The 20,283-nt window shown below is 45.2% G+C and overlaps 1 protein-coding gene across 1 annotated transcript in view; it reads left to right on the top strand.

The window, feature by feature from the left end:
- The window catches only part of COL6A1 (collagen type VI alpha 1 chain), a 52,876-nt gene that overhangs the window by 20,335 nt on the left and 12,258 nt on the right, over positions 1-20,283 (top strand). Inside the window, exons 12-25 of the mRNA XM_033172051.1 lie at positions 814-840; positions 952-996; positions 1,685-1,738; positions 2,188-2,250; positions 4,457-4,519; positions 5,702-5,755; positions 5,839-5,874; positions 7,065-7,127; positions 13,469-13,531; positions 16,125-16,187; positions 16,727-16,789; positions 17,505-17,555; positions 17,662-17,697; positions 18,793-18,855. Of these exons, the coding sequence (XP_033027942.1) occupies positions 814-840; positions 952-996; positions 1,685-1,738; positions 2,188-2,250; positions 4,457-4,519; positions 5,702-5,755; positions 5,839-5,874; positions 7,065-7,127; positions 13,469-13,531; positions 16,125-16,187; positions 16,727-16,789; positions 17,505-17,555; positions 17,662-17,697; positions 18,793-18,855 (744 nt within the window). The remainder of the gene's footprint in view (positions 1-813; positions 841-951; positions 997-1,684; positions 1,739-2,187; positions 2,251-4,456; positions 4,520-5,701; positions 5,756-5,838; positions 5,875-7,064; positions 7,128-13,468; positions 13,532-16,124; positions 16,188-16,726; positions 16,790-17,504; positions 17,556-17,661; positions 17,698-18,792; positions 18,856-20,283) is intronic.

The raw sequence follows: 20,283 nt of genomic DNA, 5'->3' as shown, positions 1-20,283 counted from the left end.
GCGCTACCCTACAGAAGGCAAAGAGTTTGCTCAATAATAATATAAAAAATCCAAAATGGTCCAGCAAGTCCACTCACCCTCATGGTGCTTGTGTTGCTGGTGTCAAGGACCCAGAGAGGAATCCCAGGATCGGCCTCCTGTCCTGATGGGCGAAGCCGGTGAAAGCCCACGCTGCCTGTCAGGAGCCAGATCCTAGTTGCACCCAAGATTGGCGAAAGGAGGTGCAGGCTCGGATGCAGGCTGGCCAGGGGGCGGAGCTGATGGAGCAGGAAGGCTTCCCTCAGGTCTCTGCCCTGGCCATTTAAACAGCCCTTACCTGGAGCCCTTACCTGTTCAGCTTTTACTTGGACCAAAATATCACAAAATAGTTAGCACAGTATCAAGCCCTCGCCATTAGCATCCAATTATAAGTAGCAATTTGGGGTTGAATACAAAGGGGTTTGTTTTGCTTTTTGTCAGAACCAAAACAGTTAAATTATGCTTTTGTTGGTTATAGATATGTCAGTGGTGATGGGTGGGAACTGAAATATTTTGTAAGTTTCCAATTACCCATCTTTTTTTAATGAAAGAACAATCTCTCTGTGGTCTGAGGGCACATGATAAAGGTGCCTTGATGGATCCAAGCAGGCTTGGATCTGATCAATGCCAGGATGAAAAGCCACATGGGAACACCATGTTTGATACCTTGAGTTCCTTGATGGGATACAAATGAAAATAATAATAAATATACATTTCCCCCCTGGTTGGTTAGGTGATCAGTGAGGCCCATTTCAGTAGCTGGTACCACAAACTAAATCTTCTTCTCATCCACAGGGCTCAAGAGGTGCAAAAGGAGCCAAGGTATGTATTGGTGGGTTTTTTTTGGGGGGGGGAGTGGATGCTACTTGGAAAGTTATGCTGGAGACAAGAAACATTGTTTTTACATTTCTGGCATTTTTTTTCTCCTTTCAGGGGGAGAAAGGCAGGCGTGGCATCGATGGTTTAGATGGCAAGAAGGTATGGTTAATATTTTCATGCACAGGGTACAATCTATGTTTTTTCCTAACAAAGAAACATATGTAAGTCAGAGCAAATGTGCATGAAAAATATTTGCAACAGGGCCTGAAAAGTCTCATTCCAAGAAAATCACCACTAAATGTGAAATGGTAAGAAGAACAGAGATGCAGAAGGAATAGCCAGTGTGATGAGCACCCAAGCGCTTAGAGGGGAAGTCACCAAATGCTTAAGCTTGAATGCTGGAATGAGCAACTCAGATCTTTTTAGACTGCATTAAAGCTGTGTACACATTACCAGCATAAAACATGGCTGGGATGTTATTTTTCTGGGTTCAGACGGAAGCTGGTTTGTGGGGAAATGCATCAAAACACAGGATGGATACAGGATAGATATGGAGTCAGGTTAATGTCGTGGGCACAACACTTTCCAGACCAGCAGTGGGAGTCCACTGTTTGCAGAGCAGGTGGGGCTGCCTAAGTCTGAAGAACTGTTTGTCATGTATCAAAGCCAGTTGCTTCCATTATTATTATTTTTAAAAAGCTCACTGATTTAGTCCGTACGGTTTCTTTGGATAATTTCACTTTCTGTGAATGCTATATAGTAAGTAGCCTGTTGCATGCTGCTGATCACAGGAAGAAGCAACAACAATGGCAGGTTATCAATCTGGACAACTTTTCTTTCCTTACAGGGTGAACCAGGATTTCATGGGTTACCAGGATGCAAAGGATCCCCAGGATTTGATGTATGTAGGTTCAACATATTAGATCACCCTAGGTTGGTAGCAGCAGAGATCTGAGTCTGCAATAGTGCATGCAGGTTTTTAGATAGAGGGACATGTTTTATGTGTTTTTATCTTATGCTGGTCCACTGCAGCTGAGAGGGTGAGGATGTGCACCCTCTCCTCCTGCAGTTGCCCTTTTGCCTATTTAGTATGTTTTATTTATGTATGGAGGTGCTTTTACCTTATGCTGGTCTATGACCGTAATAAAGATTTGGATTGGATTGGATATAGGTACACTCCTAGACTCAGTGTTGGGAGGTGGAAGGAGGCTTTGGCACGTACCTGAGGGGGACAGTTGGATCCCAGAGCAAAATCAGCCCCTACCCTTGATGAGGATCATTGCAATATGTTAACATATGTGATTTGTCTTTGTTTCCCACATGCACTGATTGCACCTTGGTTTCCAACAGGGCTTACAAGGACCTCCTGGGCCAAAAGGGGATCTAGGTCCTTATGGACCCAAAGGAAGGAAGGTGAATAATAATCTGTTTTCTTTTTTATGGCTTGGAGCAGTAGAGCTTTCTCTTTAGGTCAGGGAACAGTTCCATGCTGAAAGTCAGGTGGAAATAGAACGTGAACATTTCACCACACTTGCAGAACAACACTTGGGGAAGAGGCCTAGTGAGTTGCACTGTTCCTGGCTGTTGTTTTGCTAGGGTGAGAAGCAAAAAAGGAAAATATTGGTTATCATGAGTTCCTACACTTTGAAAGTCCCTGCCTATTGAGATCAAGCAGGTGCCTTCACTGTGCTCTTTTCAGCACCCGCTTAAAACATTCCTGTTTAGACAAGCCTACCCAGCTGCTTAGAAAGTTGAGGTAATTTTAATCTGTTTTAATATTTTAACTTGTGTATATTTTAAAGTAGGGTTGCATTTTTCTTGATTTTACTGTTTTCTCTTTTGTAAACTGCATTGAGGGTTGTTTTTTAACAACTAAGCGGTATATAAATTTTATGAAAAAATAAACTAATATAATATAATATAATATAATATAATATAATATAATATAATATAGCAAGCTGTGAAGATGACTTGAGACAGTCACACTTAGTCTCCAAAGCTTCACACTTTCCCCTCACAGGATATTTTCCGTACTTTAGTGAAGTCTGAGAGGGCAATTTAAATAGGTTGCAGCAGTCTTAGGAATTGTGGCATGGGGGATTTTTGGCTTCAAATCCAAACCTATATGAACCTCCCCCCCCCACCTGCCCAATATGTAATGTTAGCAGTGGAAGACTAAGCAGGGCTATCCATATAAATGATTCTCTCTTAACCACAGAATCCTAAAATATGTGGGAAATAGACTGCACTGGAACTGCCGCCACAGGGCAATTTTCAAAATAGTTTAAAAATGAAAATACATGCTTCACATGAAATAAGACATATGTTGGGAAAAGAACAGGAACTCCTGACTTTGCTATCACCCTTCTGCCGCCTAGGAATAGCTATACTCCCTTCTCCCTTTGTCTATGGGCAATTGTCACATCTACCTCATGGGAGAAAATGAAACCAGGAAGCCCTGCTTCTACTGTAGATGATAGCTGTTGCTATACTAGACTTTTCCTATCCCCATGGAGCTCACCCATTCAAGTGAGCACCAGAGCATAGAGCTCTTGTTCTGTCCCTGCCCACCCCCTGGAAGACCAGATGGGGGAGGGTTGGGGGCAGCAAAAAGGGTCTGGCCCATGCTGAGGTGGGCCAAGCAGACGAAGGCCTAAGGGTTCCTGGTCATGTTTGATGGCAGCATCAACCATGTGATGAAGCCTTAAACCTCTACAGTGGTTGCACATCTCCCAACAGAATTGGGTCCTCTTCCTCTTAATTATTTGTTTGATTGTTGCACTTCCATGGCATTTTTCTCCAAGGAACTCAAGGTGGCACATATGGTTCTCCCTCTGTTCATTTAATCCCCACAACGGCCCTGTGAGGTAGGTTAGGCTGAGAGGCAGTGACTGGCTCAAGGTCACCCAGTGAGCTTCATAACTGAATGGGGGATTCAAACCCTGGTCTCTCAGGTCCACTCTAACCACTATATCACGCTGAGTCTCTAAGGTGGCAGGTCTTGAGGTCCTGTATACACACTGGTCACCATCGTACATAAGGGGTTAGAGCCAAGTTATAAAGAATGATCAATCAGGGGGGCTTGCATACACTTCCCTTTCCTCTGCTGCTTGGCCACACTTAAAGCTCTGTGCCCAAGTCCACCCCTCCCCAACCCGAGCTTTCCCTGCTCTTTAAAGCTTAACCAGAGCAAATGGCAGTTTGTGGGAAATGCAGCTTGGTGTTTTCTCTGATGGAACACTGAAGAGTGGGTTTTTGTGGGGACAGCTCTGGGGCAAAACAAAAATGCTCAGACAGGGGGCTTTTAAGCAGAGACTTATGCCTGAAAGAGTGGAGCAAAAGGTAAGTGTGGAGAAGCCCAGAATCTAGGTTTCCCAGAATACTTGTGAACAGGACTAGGAAAAAATTCTCCCATCACCAGCTGATTATTGAACATTGGTTCCTTCCAGTTTGGGTCCTACTGTTGTTCCTCTGAAAGTTCTTGAACTCTTGATCAAGGCAGTCTGGGGCAGATCAAACTTACAGATTATAATTTTAAAACTGGACTATTGAATTTAAAATAGTGAGTCATATTTAGTTTCACAATTCTGTTTTGTGTCTGGGTTTTTTTTCCTTCAAGGGAGAGCCTGGGCTTGGTGGAAGACCAGGCAGGACAGGAAACTCTGGAAGTCCTGGAGATAAGGTAAGGTTGAAGACATGGCCTGTAGACGATCACTCAGTTCTTTTCCATACTGCAATGATGTGCATGCACACGAAAGCTCATACCAAGAACAAACTTAGTTGGTCTCTAAGGTGCTACTGGAAGGATTTTTTTATTTTTTATTTTGATGTCCTCAATGTCTCTGTTACCTACACACTCTCTTTGCAAGGAGTCAGTTAAGATGAAAAGGAGCTTGGTGTTCACCATGCTTAGTTTTCCCCACAAGTTCATGAAACAACAGCCATCTGGCAGTGAAACAGCAATCCCTTTGCATTTGAGAAGATCTGTGGTTCTACCCAGCTCTGATATGTGTGTTCTAAATGTCTATGGAGTTAGCGATGGGGTCAGCTTAGTCAGGTACCTGCTGAGACCTGTGACTCAGCTCAAGTATATTTCTGCCTGGAGCCCATTGGCTTCTGCTGTTCCCTGTTGCTGCCCAAAGGTTACGGTGCGCCAGAGAGCAAGCAGGGGTAATGAGAAAGGGGAGAAGGGGAAGTTGCCTCGCTCTTCTCCCTCCCTCTGAGATATTATGAAGATTGGGACCCTCGGCCCTAAAATGGTGGGCTGCGCGAGCAGCAAAGTCAGGGAGGGAGAGCAGCATTGACACCTGCCGCCTGCCCACCTTGCAGAGGCCCCAAGAGAAAGGGGCAAGGGAATGGGGAGGAGGAAGGAGCAGCCATCTTGCCTGAAAACCTTTAATTTGGCACCATTCAAATACTTAAGTCGCCTTACTGGCCAAAGTGAGGGCCCAGAGAGAGAGGATGAATTGTTCTCTCTAGAGGAGGCAGTGCTTTTATCTTCATAACAAAATTCAGTAGCAGCCATTTTCCTTTGAGCTTTGGCTTCCAACCTGCTTTCATTTTTCATATGATTCATCCTTATGAAGAAACACCTGAAAGAACAAGACTGTGGAAGATTAGCAACTAAATAAAAGATACCCTCCCAATACACAAACTTTTTCAGATTTTGTCTGTGTAAGAGAATATGTCAATTTTGACTGACAACCCCAAAGAAGACCATCTTGTTTTGGCAGATATATCCATTTCTGTTGTTAGATCAACTCTTGTCATGTGGTGCACAGCTGGTGCCTGAGCTCCCAGTCACTTATTTCAGAATCCTTTCATTTTAATGTACCTATTTCTTGTCTCTCGTGTGTTTGTTTAGGGACCGCCTGGAGAGTCCGGAAATCCTGGAGAGAAAGGAGAAATGGGAGATGAGGTAGACATATAAAAATTCTCCATTGTCTAAATGACCAGATCGCCACACAGATTGGTTTCAACATTTCTTTCCCATTCTTATAGGGAAATCCTGGCCCAGATGGCCCCACGGGAGACAGGGTAAGGCTACTGTTTTCATTACAGGGGAAGTATGAGGACTCGAGGCACCAATTTTGAGTAATCCTCTGAAAACCCAACATAGCAGTAGTTGAGATATGGAGGGCTGATTAAAAGCTATGGGGATGCCGCAACCTGTGGAGTGCTGCAGCAAAGAACCTTCTTCAACTCCTGGCTCCAGCCTTGTCACTGGAGTGGCTGGGAGTGCTTGTTTCCTACTCTTGTAGGTTTGCCAGCTGCAGCCCTTTTGGGTCAGGGATTACTTGTCCTCAGCACTCTGTGCTCTGGCAACGTCCAGACTGAACTATTGGAATGTGCTGTGCACAGGGCTGCCCTTGAAATTGCCACAAAGGCTTCAACTGGTCCAAAATGCAGCAGAGACATTATTGGCTGGGGTTCCATTCAGAACTCACATGCTCCCCATTCTAAAACAGCTGCATTGGCTGCCAGTTTGTTTCTGGGCCCAGTTCAAGGTGTTCACATGAGTGTTAAAGCCCTCAGTGACCACCTAAGAGATTCTTTCAGGAGTTAAGGGACACTCGTCCTAGTTTCTTATAGGTTTGGGGGTGGCAGACTGGGAGAAGGCATTTTCTGTAGCAGCACCTAAACTGTGGAATTTCCTCCTCTCAAAGGTGAGTGTGGCACCTTCATTGCATAGTTTTTGTCATATCCTAAAGTCACACCTCTTTGACACCTGAGATACAACAGCAGCAGCAACAACAACGGCAAAACAATAATAAAGCAGAGGAAACCCATTTTAAAAGCCTGGCAGAATAAAAGAAAGCTTTGGCCTGCCACCAGAATGGTCAACAGAGTGCACTCCCAGGGTAAAAGTGTGCACTCCAGGGAAACCACATACAAGGTGCCACAACCAAGAATGCCTTCCTCCCTGTTGCTCTGGGCAGCCTGAGGAATTGAGTGTTGCCATCATTATTATCCTTTTATGAGGTTGATCCATCCCTTTAGTCTCCATTCTCTCCCTATCCCCAACATGTTCTCAATGGGCTTTTGAGGACGAGCTCTTACACTACCTTCCCCACTCAGTTCTGCCAGATGAGAGAAAACCACAGCACAGTCGCATTGCCATGTAGTCATCAGATAACAAAGCTGACCGCTATGGCTGTCAGTCAAATTCATAGCTGAATCTACTGTGCTACAATTTCCTCATCTCTGACATGTTCTTTATCACACAGGGTGCAAATGGAGAAAGAGGGCCGCTAGGTAATCCTGGTAACCGTGGACCAAGAGGAGAAAAGGTAAACAAGCAAATCCCAAAATAATATTTCATGGAAGCTGACCAAGCTGTGCCAGACAGAGAGGTCTGCTATATGCTAGCTGGATTCCTTTTTGTCCTTAAATGGGGCCACTCAAAGTTCTGCGGCAGTCCCTGACATTTTACCCTTCCCATGAGCAATGTCACAACGATCATGTGCCCTGTTCCTGCCTTGTGGCCTGAAGCAAGTGCAGACCCCCACAGCTTTAGCAGCCCTCAATTGCCAGTTCATAAGCTCTGGTCTCCAGCACTGACCTACCGCCTTCCTCCTGCAAGGTATGAAAAATGTGTGTTTGTTCAGTGCAGGACTTCCTCAAGGGGCCTTGTATCCCTTCCAAGACTCTGCTTCCTACCATACGTGCCGTTGCCCAAATAGCTGTAAAACAGCAGGTGTAGCATAATGGGGTTGAGAAGGGGGAGGGAGCCGCTGGCCCGTGGATGGAGCGTGGCCCTCCAGCTCTCTCCATTTGGCTGCAAGGCCTTTTGCAGGAAAGCACACCCTCCTGCCCCACAGCTGGCGTCATACATGACGTCAGGTGTGGGGCAGGTAAAGGCAGGGCTCCACAGGAACAACCCAGAGCTTACAGCTTCTGGATATTCCTTTGATCCAGGTGTGCTCTGCTCATCCATCAGCCAATGAGCAGAAGTCTGTCTAGTAGAAGAAAGGCACAAATATATCTTTAGAGCCAGCAAATGTAGTTGTCCTTTGTGATATTCACAAGTTGCACGAGCCGTGAAGATGGCTACATAACATAAAGATCCAAGCAAATTTTGTATGAGATGTGGAATAAAGTGTAAAGCTGTAGAGTGGTTTGGGTCAAACATTGCTGAAGTGCTTGGACATCTAAAAAAAGCCTTTTCCTTTTGCTTCCTAAATTACCCATTTCTATTAAAACCTGTTTATGTACTGAATTTCTTACAGCTATGTTGGCTTGGAGAATCTGCATGACTCACTGGGGAGTTTCTGCATTGCATTCATATATTGGTGCTAAGCAAACCAAGAACAGTGCAGTTGTAGAGGGGAGGGCAGAATGTTTCTTTTCAGGGACAGGGTTCAGCTCCTCCATATGAACTGGGCGTAAGTAGGAAAATATTTTATATGTCTGTCCCAAGCTGAATCACCCAACAGGCACATGAGCTGGACAACTTGTAGAGTTTATCTATCCAAAACCAACATGGGCAGTGGCGCAACTTCTGCCAGGGAGAACGGGAAAATGTTCTGATGCCACTGAGAAAAATTAGTGCTGTTAAATAAAAAAAAAACTTCAGTAAGCATCGTGCATTTAAATCATAGGTTCCCCTTCATTTCATCTGCTGAAGACCTCCCAGAAAAAAAAGACATTTTGCATTCTACCACATAAGCCTCAGATGTTGTGTTTTTCTCTTCCAGCTCACTTGGTCAGTCTGTAAGGTGTCTTTTGAAAACCTTATGGTGAAAATACATCTCTGTAACATTCAACTGACCCCACAGTCAACATTTTGAGTCTAAGCTTCTATTACATCAGTTCATCTGAGCCAATGTCAGCCAGAGAATGCTCTGCCTTAATGTTCTGTGTCCGAGCATGGGGTTGTTATTGTTGTTGTTCTTTGGGGGGGGGGTTGCCCTGGGCTTTCCTGCTGAAAATCCATTCTTTAAAGCTGAATCAGATCAAACATCAATTCAGGTTTTCCACAGATTGGTGCTTGCTCCAATTGAGCTTTAAAGAGGGTTTTCATAGGGAAAGCTCTGGAACAAAAAAACCAAAAAAAGGATGTGTATGCTCCAACACAGAGCTTTAAATCACAGATCGTGCCTGGGAAGAGTGGAGGAAAGGTAAGTGAGGCTAAGCCCTTAGACATCCTCCCAAGTAAGGGCTATAGAACAGCAGCCTTAAAGGCCCACCTCCTTTCGTCTGTTAGGGTTGTGCGGTGCAAGAGCTTGTCTTGGACTCTGCTATTATATGCATGCTTTTGTTTGAGTCGTGTGTCACTGTGTGTTAGTCTGGTGTGAAGAAACCTCCTGTCCTAACTGCAAACAGTTTGCTCTCGGCTGTCATGCATAGTGGAAATGAAGCCCATACAAACATACAAACCCATAAATCTGCTTGATGCGCTGGGCAGGCACAGCAGGAGGAAAGTTCAAGTCTCATCTAAATTTCAGTTTCCTGTTTACATCTCATGTTTTCACAAACAGCAACTCAACTGTACTTTGTGAACCAGATGTGGACAGATGTGCCAGCAGAGTGCCTTAAATTAGGACTCTTTGAAAGAGAGGAAAGAGGGGAGCTCCCAAGGTTTAGGCGCTTTCACAAATGCGGATCTTCAGAATTCATTTGAGCCTCTTCCACAGACAGCGAGCGCTCAGCAGTCACTCCTCTGAGGAGTACACTGCTTACCCCAGCTTCTGTAATTCCATATAAAATGTTGGACAAGTTGCTCGTTTCTGTTTGCCAGGCTTTCTCTCTGGAGGGCTGTCCTGAGGCATCAGCGTTAAAGTGCTCTGAGTTTAACCCAACCATTATGACTTCTTGCAGGTGTGGAATATGGTGTTCTAGACACTCTATTTCCAAGCAGATTGACAGGAAAGCAGTTTTTCATTTTCATCAGATGCTTATTGTGTTGATTCAGTTACCTAAGAATGGATGTGGGCCTTGAGCCAGATTCATCAGCACAATGAAAAAGAGCATCTGTGCCCCCTCCAGCAGCTCTGTAGGGCAAAAACCAGGAAAGTCAAATACCCAACATACAGGTGTCATCACACACACATGTAAACATTTAAGTATAGTTTCTGCATCAGGCTTGGAGCTATATTCTGCAGGCTAAAGACCCAAGATGGGGCAGCAATACAGCTGAAGTGTTGCTTGTTTGTTTATAGATTAAATAAACAATATAAATAATTGGTTCAGCATCACATTACAAAATACAATTGTTTCTTGCTTGTAATGAACAGTTAACATGCCTTCCCTCAGGTTGCACATCTGTTGTAGGCATATCACATTTTTCAAGTACTCACACAGCAGCATATTTTCCATAGGAAAAATGTGGTTCTTCTGTAGTACTAGAGCTGGAATTTGGGTAGTAGCCGCTCTTAGAAGGCAAAGCTGCTCCCATCCTGAAGGGAAGCAAAACAGAACTTGGTCCCTCCTGCCTTTGCACCTCTCTGGAAGCCTCTTCAGATCAGTCCAGCCTGGTACCTCTCCCCCCCCCCCACCCCCCGCCTGCCTGCCTGCCCTCTCCTCTCTGCCTGTCAGAGGAAGGAAAAAAGGTTCTTCCTCAGAGTGAGGCATTCTCGGTGAGGTGGTCTAGGCAAGGGCCTGCCAGTCTCTTTTGTTAATTCCTTAAGTTTAGAGAATGCCTAGCCATCCTGGTGGCGCTGTGGATTAAACCACAGAGACTAGGGCTTGCTGATCAGAAGGTCAGCAGTTCGAATCCCCGCGACGGAGTGAGCTCCCGTTGCTCGGTTCCAGCTCCTGCCAACCTAGCAGTTCGAAAGCACGTCAGAGTGCAAGTAGATAAATAGGTACCGCTCCGGCGGGAAGGTAAGGTAAACGGCATTTCCGTGTGCTGCTCTGGTTTGCCAGAAGCGGCTTAGTCATGCTGGCCACATGACCTGGAAGCTGTCTGCGGACAAACGCCGGCTCCCTCAGCCTATAGAACGAGATGAGCGCCGCAACCCCAGAGTTGGACACGACTGGACCTAATGGTCAGGGGGCCCTTTACCTTTACTAGCCATCCTGGAAAAGTAGCCACAATACAGGAACTCTCCCACAGTGGCTTTCTGTGAGGAAAGACTCCACTTCCCTTCCTCAGAGTGAGGCAGAGAATGACCGCTCCCCACATCAAATGGGGGGTGACATTTGCGTGGTCGCGCACAGCCCCTTGAATTCCTGGGCGACACCTGTAAGTTTGGCTGGCTGCAGCCTCCCCCAGAAGGGATACCTGGGGTCTCCGCCTACCCCAGTTAACTGTCCAATCCCACCTGGGGGAGGCATTGCTAAGGGATTGGCCAGGTAAGGGGAGGGACTACCCAGCCCACACAATAGAGGGTGTAGCCTTCAAGTGGCACCAGATCTGACAATATCCCTGAGAGGTGGCTCAGACGGAGGGAGTAGGTCTGGGCCAAGGCCACCTAGCGAGCTTTGTGACTGGGCTGAAATTGGGCCTGGGTTTCTCTAGTGCTGCCCTTAACTATTGCAAGATGTTAAAAATATACTCTTATTGGTGTGATAGGGCAAGGGCAAAAGGCAACTAAATATTTAGGTGTTATATTGTGTTTGTGCAGGGAAATGTACATTCTGAAGTGTTACTTCTGTCAGGGTCACTTATTTCTCCTTTTAAGACCAAGAATCAGATTACGTGAGAGCAGCTTCTCCAGCTTTTCAGAGAACTGGCTGCTGATATCTCTGGCTCCCAATGCACAAGGCAGAAACTGTGGCATTTCCTGATTTTTCAGTGCAGCCAAATACTCTGCTCATGTCAAGGTTTGGCACCACTGAGAAGGAAGAGGAACTGCCATGTGCTTCTTGGGATGGGCTGCTCCTCTAATGTATTCATTTCTGCAAACAAAGAAAAACTGTCTTCTAAAGGTACCTGGAGGAGTCTGGCCCTCCATTGCAGGGGCGCATCAGACCCAGCCGCACAGCCTCTGCTCATCATGGGGGATGGAAGCTGTAGCCCCACTCCTGCTCCATTGCCATATATTCCCCAGTGCTGCTTTCCTCTTGGGAAGTGGGCTGGCAAGTGGCTTTCTCTCCACGAGTGCTCTCTCGGCTGTGGGGCTGCAAAAAGCCATTCTGCTTCCCATCAGAACCCCAAGTTCTTTTAATTAATACAAATCAGCTCAGCAAGGCCACCAGGGAGCTGTTGGTAAATGCCTGTTGCCAGTCAGTTTCCACGTATGCCACTATCCTGGCTTCTTGCCCTTCTCTTATATAACAATCTCATAGGTATTTGCACAACAATATCTTAGCAGCCTGCAGGAAGTAAGCATTGCACACTGAGAATTTGAAATGGGAGGTGAATTGTCCAGACCATTCTTAAGCAAGAGTGTAGCCTTGACTGGGCTATGAGTAGAGTCACTCATAGTGAGCCTCCACTGATAAAGGACTGAGAAGAGGAGCTACTTGCTATTGCTGCTGTGGAAAACATGGACATCCCTCTTAAGTGAACGGGATTGTGGTTGTGGGCAAAGGGCCAGCCTGCTCCATGGATGCCCTGCCATGTACAAGCCCTTCCCACGCAAGCGGCCACGGGACTCGTCCACACCGTCTCAGACTTTCAAGGCACGGGTGCAAGCAGTTTTCCTTGTGCCCCACCACTTTCCCTGGGAAAACCCTCTGTTTACTGCTGAATTGGAAGAAACTTCAGTCCGCAAAAAAACTGAATAACGTTTGTTCTGATTCAGCAGCAAACAGAGGGTTTTCCCGGGGGAAGCAGTGGGGCAAATGAAAGTGTGGATGAGCCCCCATTTGCATACAGAATTTGCACACCTGCTCAGTTGCTGCTGTGCTGACTCAGCATTCAAACAGACTTTCTCAAGTACAGTCACTCATATGGTTCACGTGGAATACTTACATGGGCAAGTGATTTATCCTCATGTTTGTTTTGGCCCATTTGAAACTACTGGACTTACTTCTCAGGAATCATGTTTAAATCATGAGTTGTCAGGTCTTCTGGAAACTGTTCTCTTGGATTATGGTAATGACGATCCCATATTCATGTCAAAACTCAAATGGCTGATGTGGTGAACCTGAGCAAGCTGTGAACAAAACAATTCTGTCTGTTGCTGATCCACATGTCACAAACTCCTCTGGAGCACAGCACCACCACCACCACCCCAAAAAAGAAAAGAAAAAACCTGTCATTTTTTTAAAAAAAGTGTTACTGCTCTATGTGTCCACCACTATGATGCCAAGAGTTTATTTTTGTCATCCTACAACACCCCCTCCAAATGTGTCCATTTTGTTGAAAAAGTTTTAACATTTAAAAAGTATTTTACTGAGTACTCCTGCACATCCCCTGCTGTGATGCCAAAGGGTTTTTGTGACTCACATGTGTCCTTTTAAAAAAATTAAAAATGGACACACACCCTTTTAGACTTCAGTTCCACCTCCTTGGATGTGTGCCCACCAGAAGGCTGGCTGTCATTCACTGTGGACTAACCAGGTTAGTCGTTGCTGCTCTAGAGATTTCCTGCTTGATATGGGTTGGTCTCATCTCTGCTGATTACAGGGGAAATCCAGCACATTTAGATTTGGAGAAGACACCTTATTCCTGTAATTATGTTTGCTTGCTGTTCCATTCTGCAAAGTATTTTTGTTGATGTCTTTTCTCCTTGGTTTTTAGGGTGACCCAGGGCCACAGGGTGACCAAGGACGAGAAGGACCTTTTGGACCGCCTGGAGAGCCAGTAAGCCATTGTCCACCCACTTGATAGTCCATATCTGTTGTATGGCAGACGCAAAAGGCAAGCTAATGCATGCAAGGGAACAAGAGATCAGCTCAGGAAGCCAGCCAAGTCTACAGCGGCTAGAGATAGCTCTTAGACTCTTCTCCACACCCCTCGTCTGGTCTGCATGTTTCCTTCTGACCCACAGTGAAAGCTGGAAATTGCCATGTGTTTGTTGAGAAAATTTCAGCAAAATGAATTTTTGGCAGGGAACAATGTAATGAAGTAACAGTGCTAAAATTAATAAAAATAGACCAATTAGTGTCAAGACAAATCAGGCAAGGGATGGGGAACTTGTGGCTCTCCAAAAGTTGCTGGAGGTGAACAAAGGGAGGGCCACAGTTTCCCAGTCCTTGAAATAAGACTTGGTCCTTTCACTTTGGGCTCTTTAGCACTCAAGTGGCACAAATGACAACTCTGGTTTTCCCCGGATTGCCATTTCTTCCAATAAGTTGCTAAAGAGCGAGTTTTCCCTTGGAAAAGGAGTCAGGCAAAGGGAAAACTACTTGGACCCATGCCTAGAAAGTGTGGCTCTTGCGGAAAACCATTCAGATGTGTGATTTTTAGGCACAGGACAAGCAGAAGTGTGGAAGAACCCTTTGTGAATGAGAAAACCTTGGCTGCATCCTGAATATCTCGAAACTCATAGTATGGGGTTGTGCAGATAGGCCTACTATTAATGACACAACCAGTTTGGTCTTAATGATGTTTTATTACATTTTCATTTTTTTACCCTGAGCCTCTTGGGTTTGCCGATCAGAAGGTCAGCGGTTCAAATACCCGTGACGGGGTGAGCTTCCGTTGCTCGGTCCCAGCTCCTGCCCACCTAGCAGTTCGAAAGCACATCAAAGTGCAAGTAGATAAATATGTACTGCTCCGGCGGGAAGGTAAACGGTGTTTCCGTGCACTGCTCTGGTTCACCAGAAGCAGCATAGTCATGCTGGCCACATGACTCGGAAGCTGTACGCCGGATCCCTTGGCCAATAAAGCGAGATGAGCGCTGCAACCCCAGAGTCGTCCGCGAATGGACTTAATGGTCAGGGGTCCCTTTACCTTTATGTAGTTGCCCAAGTGCATCCGGGGGGGGGGTAGCGTATCCTTCCTCAGGTTCTGGGAATTATTGTCCTGTTTTTCGAGAAAGGATTCTCTGGTCTGTTTGCCAAAATGGATCCCATCCAGTCTGTTGTGAAGTATCAGTTTTTATAGCAATAGTATTGAGCATAGTTGAAATTAAATGCAGGTGTTCTCTGTCAGAAGGACTAATTAAAAACAGCGTGCTAGAACAAAAGCTGGCATAAGTCCCATGCTGGAGATGAGAGCCTTCCCCAAATCTGTTGGCTCACACTGGTTGGTGCAGGAGCTCAGAAGTTGGTGTAGAAACATTCTTCAAAATGGGGGAAGGCAGCTGCACAGCTACCCAAGGGATGTTACGCCACAATTATTTGATCTGACCATAGTAAGATACGTACATTTTAAGATGTTTAAGATACATACATGGACAGGGTGATGTAGGCACATGAATTTGTGGCTGAAAGGACAAATAAATCATCAGTTGAACTGATGAGAACATCATAAAAATCTGAAGCCCATCTTTTAGGAAAGAAGTAGGACTGGCTACAAGTTTTGGGGAAATGCAGAGGTTGGGAAATAGACCAACTGATTCTGTCTTGTTTCCTCCTCTTTCCTGGCAAAACCAGAGTGGAGGTTGGACGGGATAACCTTTGGGGTCTTCCAACCCTACAATTCCACGATCCTACCAGCACTTTGTTTTTGTGTGGTTACAGTGAATTTCTGGGTCTTCAGTCTACAGCACAGGAATGTTGACTCTGCTTAATTCCAGCACCCACCTCCAAATAAAAAATGGTCCTTATTCCCTTCCAGAGCATATTTGTTAACAATGTGTACCCTGCGCTCATTTTCCCCTCCCCAAGACAGATGTTGCCTTTCATTTAGTTCCTATGACAGCTTTGGCCGTTCTTCTCGAGGGGGAGAGAAAAGTCAAATTCTTACACCTTCTGCCAGGACATGCTGTCTCATGCTGTACATGCCTTCTAACCCCTTTCTATGGCACAAACAAATTGGACTGTGTGACATTTTCCAGTTGCTTCATATTAGTTATTCTTGTGCACGTTGGTTTAGAAAATGGTTCAGCATTACTGCCCTGCGCTGCTTTGGGAGGAAGGTGGAATATAAAGTGAGTGAGTGAGTAAACAAACAAACAAATGCATTCAGGTTACACAGGTCAGCCTGTGAATAAAGCATAAGTAGCCCAGTCCTATGCGTGGCTACTCAGAAATGTGTCCAATTGGACTTGCTCTCTTATATTGCATCTGAGTGCAACTCAGAACTGCTAGAACCAGATTGGCCTGTGATGTATGTCAAGTCATTCACATTTCAGTTCCGCCAATCCATCATGAAATCATATAGCCGATGTGCCAAGGAGGAGGAGTTCATTGAGGGAGTTTGGAGCTGAGGCTGTTCCTCTTTGCACAACTTTATGCTGACCACATATTTAGAAGGGTGAAGCCATTGAGACGTCTTCCCATTTTTCTAGGGTGAAGCAGGCCCAGCTGGTCCTAAAGGGTACAGAGGAGATGAAGGCTCTTCTGGACCGGAGGTTAGTATATTCTAATGTCCATGATGAGGGGAACTATTCCTTGCCTCAAGAGCTTAAAATGCCACACACTTCATAGACAGCAGTGTTGCAGAATGTTGTGCTGCAGAAGTCTCCTGGGGGTCAGAGAGCACCGTGTGTTTTCATGACATACAGAGTTATACATCAAAGGCTGCTTAGAAGACATGGAATTTAGTAGGGCTTCTGCCCCCACTTACACCCCCTCCCAGCCCCAATAGTTAGGACTTCAAAGTGAACCACTTTGAAGGGCTTTCAAACGGCTTTCAAACTGTCCTTTGTAAACATCCTTTCCAATGGAAATTTGACAAGTAAAATAAAAAAAGTTGCCATTTGCAGTATCTTAGCAACCCATTTGCAAATACAGCCCTATCTGGAAAGCCCATAGAGTTCTATAGAACATTAAAGGCAAACTATGTATTTATTTAGTATTTAAGGCACCAGAGGACGATTTGCTGTTTGTGTCTCAACAAGTGCTGTCCGTATGGCAATGCCTTTGATGCTTTCCCCTATGTGCTTTATAGGGTCCTAAAGGACTGCCTGGCCCACCTGGATTACCTGGAGAAACTGGCTTGATGGGTGAGAGGGTGAGTGTCCTAAAGGAGGCATGCAAAACGTGAGAGGAGACCACCGAGCGGGACCAGGAGGACTCTGCGCCGTCCTCTTCCTCCCAGCTCCTTGGGAAGCAACTTCGCCAGAACTGAGAAGCAAATGGTGGCCAGGGGGAGAGGGGGAACAGAGCAAACCAGGTACTCACTGGAGTGTCTGAGGAGAAAATGGGGGAAGGGGAGGACAAATCCATCCCCATCTGAGAGCGGCTGCTGTGCTTTGCCTACTTCCCCCTCAGGCTCCCTCCGTGTCCCTTTCGCTCCCTCCTTCGCCCACCTACCAGATGCAGCGCTGCTGAGGAGAAAAAGGGAAGCAGGGGCTCCCCAGCCCTGTTCTCATGGCTGCCTGACTCGTGAACCTGCAAGAAACCAGGGCTGCTGTGTCCAGTCACCAGTCACGGGCTCCAGAACAACCGTCAGCCCCACCTCTTCCCTCTTGGGACCCCCCCCCCCCCAGCCTCTGTTTCTCTTGCCAGCCACCCTCCCTTTCTCCTGCTCTTTCTAGCCATGCCCACAATGGCCTTCAGGTGGGAACCAGCACCCTTTTTCTAGGAGGGAAAAGCACTGCCTGTAACATAAAGTTCTCTGGTGGCTAACAATGAGTTGATCCCAGGGAGACTGCCAGCTTAATAGACATACAAGGTTCATAAACTAAACTTTGACGTCTCCTCTTGGTTTTGGAACTTCCTCTTAGGGAGAAGATGGCCGAGCAGGAAATGGCACAGATGGTTTCCCTGGTTTCCCGGTGAGTTTCACTACAGAAGGCCAAAGTTTAAAAAAGAATTCAGACAAAGCTTCTTACCACTTGCATTCTTTTTTATTTAACTTCCTATTTTCCTTCTCTTCCTAAGGGATATCCTGGCAACAGGGGTGATCCTGGGGCTAATGTAAGTCTCGCCTCTCCTTTCTTTACTCTTGGTACTCAGGCATGCCATATCCCCTCCCCAGCCACTGCACACACAGGCTGAAAGTATCAAGCATTGAAATCATATGCTGGTATATTTGTTAATCGCAGAACAGTAACGTGGAATAGCTTTAGAGCTGATACTTGTAGTTTTTTGAAAAGATAAACAAGATCTTTGGGATATTTTCAGGTAACACCATTATTTGGAGAGAAAAGTGTGATTGTGAATTATTGTACTAGTCTATTGGTAAAAGCAACTTAACTGGAAAGCAGGATGCAAGCAAACTTCTCCAAGTTTAGGCTTCAATAACTTTTCATAAATTTCTTCTCTGACTCAGATCAAAATATCGCTGGCTTCCATCCTATGTCACTACCAGCCATTTCTGCCACTGCCAGCAGACCATTCCCAACATAGTGCCTTGTTCTCTTCCCACAAGTGGGAAAGTGGGAAATGTTGCTCTCAGGAGGACTACATATCCCATGGTCCCTGCCACTTTGTGCCCCAATGCTCTGCTAATCAATATAGAAGGGGGGGGGGGAAATCTCTTCCTTTACATCCACCCTTGTTGCTTCCACCATCACTTGTCAGAAAAGGGATGAGATATTTGGGGGCAGGGATGAGCAGGCATTCTTTTGATCCCTTGGATTGGTTCAGAAGGATAATATGAATTGTGTTCATATTTTCACCACAAGAAATTCTGCTATTCCCAAATTAATCCAAACCAAATGTGAGAGAGCTCGTCCTTTGTACTGAAAAGCCTTTCCTTGGCTGAGCATCTTATTGCAAATTGTAAACAGTACACTAATAATTTTTTGCCTAATATTTCCAGTAAGCGTATGAGAGGTTTTGCCCACATTCACATTCTACCCAGAATTGCCTTGCAATGCAGTGGAGTCAGATGATTGCTCTGAATGTAGCTCAGTAACAAAAGGTCTAAGTCCAACAGATGGACTGTATCTGAATGCCTTCTGGTGATCTCTTGCCTGCGATCAAGCATTTTGACAAGAAGCAAAGAGTGCTGTGTCTGCTGCAATCTATGGTACTTCTGCTCAATGGCCTTATCTCTTCCCTTTTCAGGGTACCAAAGGCTATCCTGGTCCCAAAGGTGATGAAGGAGAGATCGGAGACCCAGGGCTGGAAGTAAGCAAAAGAACAGGATGGATTATACTTGTCAGAAGTATATTCCCTTATGCAATATCATCCATGAGTTTTATTCCCACCATACATCTTTATTTGAAATATATGATAAATTATTCAGCAATATTATTCAATACTTTTAACACCCATCCATTATACTATTCAAAAATATGTGGAGGGAGTAATAGAAAACTTGTCTGGAAGTGAGAGTATGTATTTGGAAAGAACTGAGCTGCCTTGGTCATGGAAGACGGGCAGAACAGGAGAAGAAAATGTGGAGACACCATTTCTGTTCCCTTTTAGACACGACAAATTACTCCTATTTACCAAGTCTTTGGAAAAAACTAATTGAAATAAGTGATGACACAGAAACGCAAACACACACTTTGGCCAACTTTAGCTGAGTTCACCATCTGAGACAACAGCTAGAATTAGAAATATGCAATTACCTACAGATGAAACATTATTGATTCAAGTACATGCTGTGGAAACAAATGGGGATTCCTTCTACCTACCGGTAAATGCATTTAGGTTTGCAGTTTACATTTCGGATAGACATTAATTGTTATTTATTTGTTTAAGAATTTATGTCAATATAGTGTACAATTAATTCTAAACAATATAAAAATGCACATTAAAACCAGCTTAAAGTCAGACAACCTAAAACCCAAGATAGAAGAAAGAACATTAATAAACACCAGTTGAAATAATAATCAAATATACATTATTTGCTATCAAAGGCTTGAGTGAACAGGACAATCTTAGTCTAGTGCTGCAAAGATAGCCATGGTGGTACCAGGTAAATGTTCCTGGGAAAGGCCAGTTGAAGGGCCAACACAGAAAGGGCCTAGCCTTTGAAGGCTTGAACATCCATTAGGAGCAAGGCCTCAGGTGATGATCTCAGCAGACAGACAGGCTCATGACAGAGATGGTGTACGATGGGCAGGTACAGTGAATTTAACTACCAAAGATTGGAGCACTTGTTTGGGGGTTTTTAATTTAGAAAAAATATGACAAAGGAAGAAATGATAGAGGTTTATAAACTTATGAGCAGTAGGGAGTGAGTGGATAAAGGAGATTCTTCTCCCACTTTCATAACATTAGAACTCGGGATCACTCAATTAATCTTCGTTTTGTGTGGGGATTCCATTCAGAACCCCTGCATGAGTCGGTGGAGCACATGTAAGCCTGCTCCGCCCTGTTCCACCCTTGCCCCATCCCACCCCTTTCCATGTTGTCTTTATGACATTTTGGGGCCAACTTCTGTGCTGTGCACAGGATCGTGATTACATGACATGCAGACATGCCTAAATCAGTTGTAGCCTGTACATAAAATGCAGCACCATTTCATACAGTGAATAAATAACTTATGGAACTCACTGCCACAATGTATGGACTAGAGTTCCAAAGAAAGTGATAAAAACATTATAG

Source organism: Lacerta agilis, chromosome 1 (assembly GCF_009819535.1).
Source record: "Lacerta agilis isolate rLacAgi1 chromosome 1, rLacAgi1.pri, whole genome shotgun sequence".
NCBI lineage: Eukaryota > Metazoa > Chordata > Lepidosauria > Squamata > Lacertidae > Lacerta > Lacerta agilis.
This window is presented reverse-complemented; position numbering and strand designations above follow the sequence as displayed.